The sequence below is a fragment of the Mus caroli genome, chromosome 2, assembly GCF_900094665.2.
Source record: "Mus caroli chromosome 2, CAROLI_EIJ_v1.1, whole genome shotgun sequence".
Lineage (NCBI taxonomy): Eukaryota > Metazoa > Chordata > Mammalia > Rodentia > Muridae > Mus > Mus caroli.
In genome coordinates, this window is record NC_034571.1 from 27,363,573 (window position 1) to 27,372,728 (window position 9,156).

The following is a 9,156-nucleotide window of genomic DNA, read 5'->3' on the forward strand; positions in this document are numbered from 1 at the left end:
CCAGAACAGCTCTGAGACTCAGTCTCTTGCTGTTGCATTCTGACCCCTTTCTGGATGTTTGTGGATGACCCCCTCCATGTCTCAGTAATTGACTGTCCCTGCCTTTGGCATGTCCCCTGCGGTATACAAGTGAGTATGGACCAGCCTATCGTCTCTGGTCACCCTCCAGCTTGACTGGCCTAGGGCCTCTGTCTGCTTTTCTCTCCATCCATTCATTTATTCCCTCATTCATTCCTTCAGTGTTTGCTGAGTGTCAATACCTTGCAGGCCGCAGACGCCACCCCCAGGGAACATGGTGGTTTTTCTAGTTGCCTCAATTTTAAAAAATAAAATAAAAACTGGGCATGATGATACACACATTTACTTCTAGCAGTCAGGAGGCAGAGGAAGGTAGATCGCTATGAGTTAAAGGCCAGCCTGGTCTATGTAGTAAGTTCCAGGCCAGCCAAGATCCTATCTCAAAAAACAAGGTGAACCAGGCAGTGGTGGCGCATGCCTTTAATCCCATCACTCAGGAGGCAGAGGCAGGCAGATTTCTGAGTTCGAGGTAAGCCTGGTCTACAGAGTGAGTCCCAGGATAGCCAGGGCTATACAGAGAAACCCTGTCTTGGGAAACAAAAAAACAAAACAAAACAAAACAAAACAAAACAAAACAAAACAAAACAAAAAACAAGGAGAGAGAAAGAGAGAATTTCATTTAATATTTTATTGAGCCCCATGTATCCAAGAAGTTATCCAACATGGAATTGGCTTTTCCCAAACTGCTAAAGAGGGTTTTGTCTTCTTTGGGTACTGATTCTCCAGACCCAGTCTTACCGGAGTGGCTGCATCTGGTTGCGCAGCCTCAATTGGAGCTCCTTGGTAACCCCAGGAGGCCTAATCCTTTTCCAGCCCCCTGGGCTTCTTCCTCTCCGTAGCACATCTTTCCCTGTCCCCAGCTGTCCCCAGCGTGTGGACGGAACTGGCCTGGAAGTGAGCAGTAATGAGTTCTGATGCATTTGACCTCTGCAGGCCAGGCCTCCGAAGGCACCCAGCACAGTAGCTGCGATGCAGGGCCTTTGGCAGAGCCTCTCTTTCTACCTCTGCTTCTAGCTCCCACGGTCACTTGTAGAGGCTGCAATAACTATTTTCGGGGTCTCCATTTACAGAGGCCACGCCCAGGGGCTGTGGTGGCCTAGGGGCAAGGGCCCCAGCTAGTTGGTCTCTGGGAGCCCAACGGAAGGTGGAATGCTCTCGGGGCTGGGCTTGATTAAAGGCTGCTGTGTCAGGACTCAGGGATGAGAAGTACCCGAGTACCACCCCACCCCACCATGTCCACCACACCAGTGACATTGCACTGGATCATCTGTTGAGTTCTGCTTCTCCAAGACCTGTCCCTAACCCTGCAGACCTACAAGGCCCAAGAGGAATAAGTGTGACTGGGATTCTTCCGCAGTTGCCCCCCTCCCCTAACCACCACAGCTTTACAGGGGGACTGCAACAAAGGAGGCTCATCTTATCTCTCTCCCACCCCAGTTCAGTTCACCAGGGGTCACTGATCCATGAAGCTCATTTCCTTCAGACACTCTGGTCTCAGCTGGAGAAACTGAGGCCGGGAAGGATGCACAGCCATTTGTCCATAGAACACAGGCCTTTCTACAACCCAATAGTGTTTCCTTAGTCTCCTTAATCATTCCCCGATGGATTGACTCTTCTGAGGGACACAGCAGGAGACTCCTTGCTCTTACCCCAAAGGGGTGTGTGTGTGTGTGTGTGTGTGTGTGTGTGTGTGTAGGCTCTCCGTGGTCCTGACCCCTTTGTCCTGTCTTCAGGTCATCGCCCCCTGGAGGATGCCTGAGTTTTACAACCGGTTCAAGGGCCGAAATGATCTGATGGATTATGCAAAGGTACATCTCTGCCTCTGGGGAACTTTTGAGGCCTGTGGCATAAGGGCAAACTGATCCCCACATGATACAAGATAGAACCCCTTCCCGAAGCAGCTCTCTCCCATTTCAGCCTTTCAGAGATCCATGGTCCATTTCTTAGGCGAGCATCTCTGAGGGACCTCATTTTGCTGGGGTGCCTGCTCTTGTTCTAAGGGAAATAAGAATTCTTCGTGCCACTTCTGCCCTGCATAGTTGTGGGTTCCCAAGAGGCTGCCAGGAAGAGGGACCCTGAGCAGAGAAGCTGTTCTCTGCACCTCAATTACCTGGCTACTAGCTGTCCCCCAGTGCTTTCCCTGGAGCTAGTAGAAGCTCGCAGGTCAGTGTCAGACAAAGCCTTTTGTGGCGCCTGCCTTTTTTTTTTTTTTTTTTTTTTGAACAACTAATCAAACCACTTTTTTTTTTTTTTTTTTTTAACAGATATTTTTTTTTTTTTTTTTTTGAAATACAAGTTGCAATAAAACATATTAGAAGTTTTACATCAAGATCCTTAGCTGCTCCCCAGGGCACCTTTCTTTTTAGCGACTCGATGGCAGCATTTGACAAACAGCCTCAATCAATCAGACGGGGGGAAAAGCAAGTCTGTGCACACACCAGAAAATTGCTCAGGTTTTTAAATAGCAGTCACCGGGGCTAGCTGTGCAAGTGCACTGCAGCCAAGGTGCCGCGTGGTAGGGGACGCTGCGGGGAATGTGGGGATGTGGGGAACGCAGCCCTGCCCCAGCCGCCAGCATCCCATTAGGCCCCTGAGTGCTGGGAGGAAAGGCTCTTCCACCATCTGTTGTTTTATTATTAAGAGTCAAGTTTACAAGAGCAAACCCATATGTTACCAAACAAATCGGCAAATAGTGGTGCTATTAAGGGAGTGGAGGCTGGCAAGGCGTCTTTTTCCTCCCCCCCCCCTTGTCTCCTTGATGAAGAAGAATATGAAGCAGGCCCCATCTTTAGGGATAATGAGTTACAAGCCCTGTGCTCAGCCCCGCTCCCTCACTGGTCCAGTCGGAAGCTAGGGCCTGGCCGACCTGAGGCTGCATGGTACCTCCCAGCTCCACTAGACAGCAGCCCTGGCTTTTCCCAGCAGAGCAGAATTTGTGATCCACTCCCCTCCCTTTTTGTCACCCCCACCCTACACACACACACACACACACTTGGATTCTTAGCTTCCACCTTGGATAATCTGTAGAGCAGAGAAGAATGTGTATCCCCACCCTCCTCCTGGGATTTATTGGAATAAATAGAGCAGGTTGGGGCTATGGAAAAACTTGAGCACATCCAGCCAGAAAGCTGCCGCCCACCCAGGAAATGACCAGGAGAGCCAAGCAGCCGGGCGGCTTTGTGCAAAATTCACAGCCAGGCAAGATCTGAGACAGATGAGGGAAAAAAAAAATCAATGGGGCTTTGAAAAATCTCTGCTTTCAAAACCGTTAAGTAGCCAGGGTCAAAGGCTACTCCAAAGGCACGGGCAAAGCCTCTGCTTGGCTTCTGTCCCTCCCCAGACCACCACCCAAGGCTCGAAACTATCCTGTCATCATCATTATTACAAGTAATTAGCAAAAGAAACATCCTAATGCCACGGACGTACAGTCCCAGGCCTGAGAAAGCTGAGGCAGGAGGATCTCGATTGAGTTCAGGGTCTTCCTGGGTCAATCAGTGAAGTCTTGTCTCCAAAGAGAAAGAAGGGCTGGAGGGTAGATGCTCATTTAACACGGGTGAGTCCCTGGGTTTGACCTCAAAAAAATCACTACTAAAGATAACCAATGCTAAACCAGAGTTCACAGTGGGCACTGAATAGTGCCCGTCCCCCCAGCTCCACCCTCCCTGCCTGCCCCGCCCCCACCCGCCCCCCAGCCCCCCCACTGGCTGGCAGTTGCTTTCTAGTCCTAGTTGTCCTGGGAATCTTTGGGGCTGGGAAGCTCAGGACAGAGTCAAGTGGGGCTTGAGGTCCTGTTCTCTGCATTTGTTGGCATCTCCGGGATGAGGATCACACACCACCCCCAAAACCAAAAGCTCCAGGGTCCTGACCAGCTGTTCTTCTCAGCTGCCCAGCAGCAAGGCCTCAGCTATCACGAGCACTGTCTCGCAAAGTCCCAGTCCTGGTCTATTGGTCCCACTCAGGGAAAGCACAGAGCTCTGGATAGGTTTGGAAGACACACTTCCCTCAGGACTGAGCGCCTAGGAAATGAAGTATATTCCAGTTGCCTGTACTGTTTCAATCAAAGGACAAAAACTTTTTTTTTTTTTAAAGATTTATTTATTTATTATACGTAAGTACACTGTAGCTGTCTTCAGACACTCCAGAAGAGGGCGCCAGATCTTGTTACGGATGGTTGTGAGCCACCATGTGGTTGCTGGGATTTGAACTCTGGACCTTCGGAAGAGCAGTCGGGTGCTCTTACCCACTGAGCCATCTCACCAGCCCCAAAAGGACAAAAACTTTAATGGCGATTGTGGTTTTGCTGTAGTGGATGGTGGTGTTTTGTTTTGGGACATGGTCTCACTCTGTTCCAAGCAAGGAACTCACTACAGACCAAGCTGACATCAAAGGGATCCTCCTGCCTCAGCCTCAAGTACTGGGATTCCCACATGAACTGCCAACATTGCTTTTTCTTTTTCTTTTTTCTTTTTTTTTTTTTTTTTGGGGGGGGGTTCATGACAGGGTTTCTCTATGTTGCCCTGGCTGTCCTGAAACTCACTCTGGCCTCGAATTCAGAAATCTGCCTGCCTCTGCCTCCCAAGTGCTGGGATCAAAGGCGTACGCCACCATGCCCGGCCTGCCTTTTCTTTTTTATGTTTAGCTGAAGGAACAACCCGAGGGGCTGGCCCTCTCTTCTTTCAGCATTGCTTTAAGCTTGGGACTATAATGAAGGACTCTCCCCACCCCTCGCCCAGAGGAGAGCTCTAGAATCTTAAGTGCCAACCCATGAGCAGGATGGGCAAACCTACCCCAGAGAGACAGTCCGAGAATGGTATCAGTGAAGCCAAGGTTCCCACTGTAACCACAGGCCTGAGGGGCCTGAGAGACACTGTCTGGCCACTGAGCTGGGCCTACTTCCTGAGCTAAAGGTCAGAGTTCATGGGGAGTTACAGTGAGGTGTCTGTGCTCAGGGGTGACAGGGCTAGCCACCTCCTCCTTCCCCTGAAAACTGAGCGAGGGTGACCAGCCATTTACCTGGCCTGGAGTCTGGGCAGATCTTCCTTAGCAATGGTGAGGACCATTTGAAAGTCGAATAGCCTCAAGCCACAACTAATGGTGGGGGGGTGCATCTGGGTCTCCCTTGAGGGTCTGCGGAGTTGATCGCAGGTCTTAGAGGGTGGCCCCAGGAGATAACCCTGCCGTGAAACCTTCTACAAATAGTCCTCCTCTCCTCTGGTCCACACAGAGCACTACAGGCCTCTGTGGTCCACTCACGGCTACACAGTAGATATTTAGGCTGTTAAAGCCCCCAGCTCTTATGAAATAGTAGATATCAGTAACAGGTGCTAAGACTTGCTTAGCCAGGACCTGCCCCTAAGCATCTGCTCCTAGCATCCTGGGAGTATAGGCTCCTGAAATCCTCTGGAAGAAACTCTGAGGTCAGCCTGCATTCTGCTCTCTTGTGATTAGTGAGGGCACCTCTAGGGGTTAAGGCCCTTCTTCCCTCCCTCCCTCCCTCCCTCTTTCCCTTGATAACCTGAGGAGGGGCGAGGAGACCAGAGTTGGGAGCTAGCTAGCACCTTGAGGGATCCCAGGCAATGGAGCATGAGTGACCTTCATGTGCCCTTCCAGGCGCCTCACCCTGTCCGTTTTGCCTTCACCTGTAGCAACACGGAATCCCCATCCCTGTCACCCCCAAGAGCCCCTGGAGTATGGATGAAAACCTCATGCACATCAGGTAAGCCCAACCCCTCCTGGTACTAAGGAGACAACCCAGTGCTTAAAAAGAGCACTGGCTGCTTTTGCAGAGGGCCTGGGTTTGGCTCCCAGCACCCACTCTGGTGGCTCCATCTGTAATGGCAGGGAATCCAGTGCCCTCTTCTGGCCTCCAAGGGAACTGCAAATGCGTGGTACCCAGACATACATACAAGCAAACACTCCTCCTACCCATAAAATAAAAATAAACGGGAAGCCGGGCGTGGTGGCGCACGCCTTTAATCCCAGCTCTCGGGAGGCAGAGGCAGGAGGATTTCTGAGTTCGAGGCCAGCCTGGTCTACAAAGTGAGTTCCAAGAGAGCTGAGGCTGCACAGAGAAACCATGTCTCGAGAATTAAAATAAGATAAACGGGAAAGAGAAAGCGCAGCTCTTCTGTTCCTGAGTTTGAGTTACCATTTCCGCTCGTGTGTGCAGACAAGCCCAGCACGATGACCTGGCAAGCCTGTTTCCTGGGGTATTGGGAACAACTTCTCAGAGGATTAAAAACCCTCAAGGATAAAAAAGGACGTGCCTGGGATGAGTGGAGGCCTGGGGCTGTACCCACAAGACTGAGCCTTGTCAGTGAGTGTGAGGGAGGTTGGGGGAAGAACCAGCTCTTCCTTGCGACCTGCAGTTCCTACAGCTAACTGGGGTGACTCAGTGTTCTCGGTAGGGTTGGCAGTGGGTGCTCTGGACTTGTGGGCCATCCACAGGATGGTGGGGGTGTCCATGATATTATTCTGTAGACTCAACTCATCTCTCTCCTGCAGCTATGAGGCTGGGATCCTGGAAAACCCCAAGGTAAGCCACTTTGCCTAGGAGTCGGCTGCCTATGGTAGCCCTCTCCGCTCATGTTATCTGATGGATGCGAGGCCTAATTTGAAATTTCACAAGGGGCTCGAGTAACTCTGCGTTCTGCTCTCTCAAACTCTCCCCACGGGCTACTCTCCCCTGACTGCTCCCCTCCTTGCTGTGCACAGTCCCCGCCTCGCCCCCACCCCCCTTCCCTGGTGTTATTTTTCTAATTGCTGTAGAGATGAATGGTGGAAGGAACCATTTCAGGGAGGCAGAGAGAAACTGTGATTGAAAGACAATAAAGAAGTGATTAAGCAGACAAGGCACTTGTGGGAGGGCCCAGCCTATGCCCACCAGCTATGGGGCGACAGGGCAGCCGGGTGTGTGTGGGGGGGGACGTTCTGCCTGGATTAGGGTGAGGCTAGGACGCAATGACCCCATGTAGCTAGTCTGCAGCCTCCTGGGTTGGCCGGGATGGGCCCACAGACCCATGTCAAACTTTAAGGTTTCTCTCCCTGGGGGCTTCACTTCGCTGTTTCCTCGTGCCCACTGTGGGAGGTGGGGGTGGGCAGGATGAAGACTCATGCAAGGAGGAAATTCTCTTTGTCCCCAAGGAAATGACTGCACTTTTCCTGGCCCAGCCTCACACCCTGGGCAGCTGCATTGGGGTGGGTTAGTGTGCTTGGAAGACATGGGAGAATTTGGGCATCTGGGCCTAGGGGATCAGAGAACCGTCTGGAGGAGAATTGACAGGACAGTTTAGGTCAGGAGCCTCATACTGAGGACCCAGGGTACCCTCCTGCCCAGGTCTGCCCTCCTGACCCCATCCCCTCATTCCCTACCCTGGCAGTACCAGGCTTACCCACCAGTCACTCACTGACGGCCGTCTGACCTCAGACCTGGCTCTGGCTTTTCCCTGCCTTGATTTTTCTTGGATTCTGACTGGCCAAGTCTCATTTTATAGATGGAGAAACTGAGGCAGTGCAGTAACTCATTCCTGGTGCAGCTGCTGAGTACGAACTGAAGCTGGGGCTCTCAGTGCGCCCCCCCCCCGAACCCCCATACCTTCCACAGCATCCATCCTGTCTGATTTGCACAAAGGAAGAAAGTACTTAGCATGAGATGGGACAAGGTCAGAGGCAGGGGGATGAGCGGCTTGCTTTCTCTTCAGGCCACAGTTAAGATTAAGTGTCCTGGGTCTGCTCAGAGCTTCGCTCAACCAGCAGTAGAACCAGGCTGGACTGGCTATCAATGCAGAGGCAATAGCATCCCGGAGCCCACACTTGTCACTAGGGAGAGCTGGTGTCCTTGCCCCCACCGCTCCCCTGGGGACTGATGGGCCCATGGGGCTGCTGCCTGCTGGCCACAGGTTTTTCCAGTTCATGCTCTGCTGACCCCATGACACTCAGGCCAACCGCTCCTCATTAGCCAGTCAGTCACACTGAGGGGGGCCCAGAACTGAACTACTGAGCAACACTTCTAGGTACTTTCAGGCCAGGCTCCTGTTGGCCAAGTACAGCTCCCTCCACCTTCTCAGGGAAGCCTGTGGCTTTATCCTCACTAGACAAGCAGCACCCCCAGCTTGGGCACCTCAGAACTGGGGGCGCAGAGCTGAAGCCACTTGAGCAGCTTAGGGCCTGAGACGAGATTTGGTGTGATTCCCACATCACTATGGGCAGATCTGGGTCCCGAGGCTAGCATGCCTGCACCAAGCGTACTGTCACCGCCAGGGCTCCGGTCCCAGAGATAAGCACTCTATATCAGAACCCCAAACTCTGCTTCTCACTGCCTTACACCCTCCAACCAGTCTTCTCTCATCAAGCAGTAGGAACAGGCTAGGGTAGGTAGCCGCGTAGATACAACAGCTAGCTCTGCTGCTGAGAGATACCCAGAGTCCAAGCCGCTCCCTCTCTGTTGGCCAGGGGACTGACAGCATTGTCCTCTATGTTGGCTTGGCCCTGGAGGCTTTTCCCCATCCTACGACACCCAGATGCCCCTGCTCCATGCAGCACCCCCAGCCCTCCCCCACCATTGGGGAGGAGCACTGAGAGCTTTGAGGGGCCCTTTCCCCCTCCCCCAAAAAAGGACCCGAGGTCTGCGGAAGGGAGGGTTTGAGGCAGATGGCTGAGCCATTTTCTGCCTCCGCCGGGGCCGATTGAAGGGCAATGAGGCAGCTAATACGAAGAAAGATAGAAATTTACTTGCTTTAACTTCATACGGCCCACAGTGAAAGAGTTCATTCAGCCGCCGGCCGCCATATCTGATGGGTGAATAAGCCATCCCCACATTCATCATGCCTCTACATCATGGGTTAGTTCATGGGCCATTTGCTGCAATCCCTCCTTCACGGGCCCTGCTTCATGCTTTCTTTTGCTGCCCAGCCCCAACCAACTCCCACCTCTCTCTCTCTCTCTCTCTCTCTCTCTCTCTCTCTCTCTCCCTGATGACATCGCTAGTGAGCCCTCCTGCTGGGGTGGATAAATGGCACCAGAGACTCAGTGGTGAACTATTTGTCATTTGAACTGAGCTTTTAAGGAGGGAGAGTTAAA

The 9,156-nt window shown here is 52.3% G+C and overlaps 1 protein-coding gene across 1 annotated transcript in view; it reads left to right on the forward strand.

The window, feature by feature from the left end:
- Positions 1 to 9,156, forward strand: part of Ass1 (argininosuccinate synthase 1) — a 50,823-nt gene that overhangs the window by 16,738 nt on the left and 24,929 nt on the right. The window contains exons 7-9 of the mRNA XM_021181036.2: positions 1,812 to 1,886; positions 5,724 to 5,794; positions 6,583 to 6,613. Of these exons, the coding sequence (XP_021036695.1) occupies positions 1,812 to 1,886; positions 5,724 to 5,794; positions 6,583 to 6,613 (177 nt within the window). The remainder of the gene's footprint in view (positions 1 to 1,811; positions 1,887 to 5,723; positions 5,795 to 6,582; positions 6,614 to 9,156) is intronic.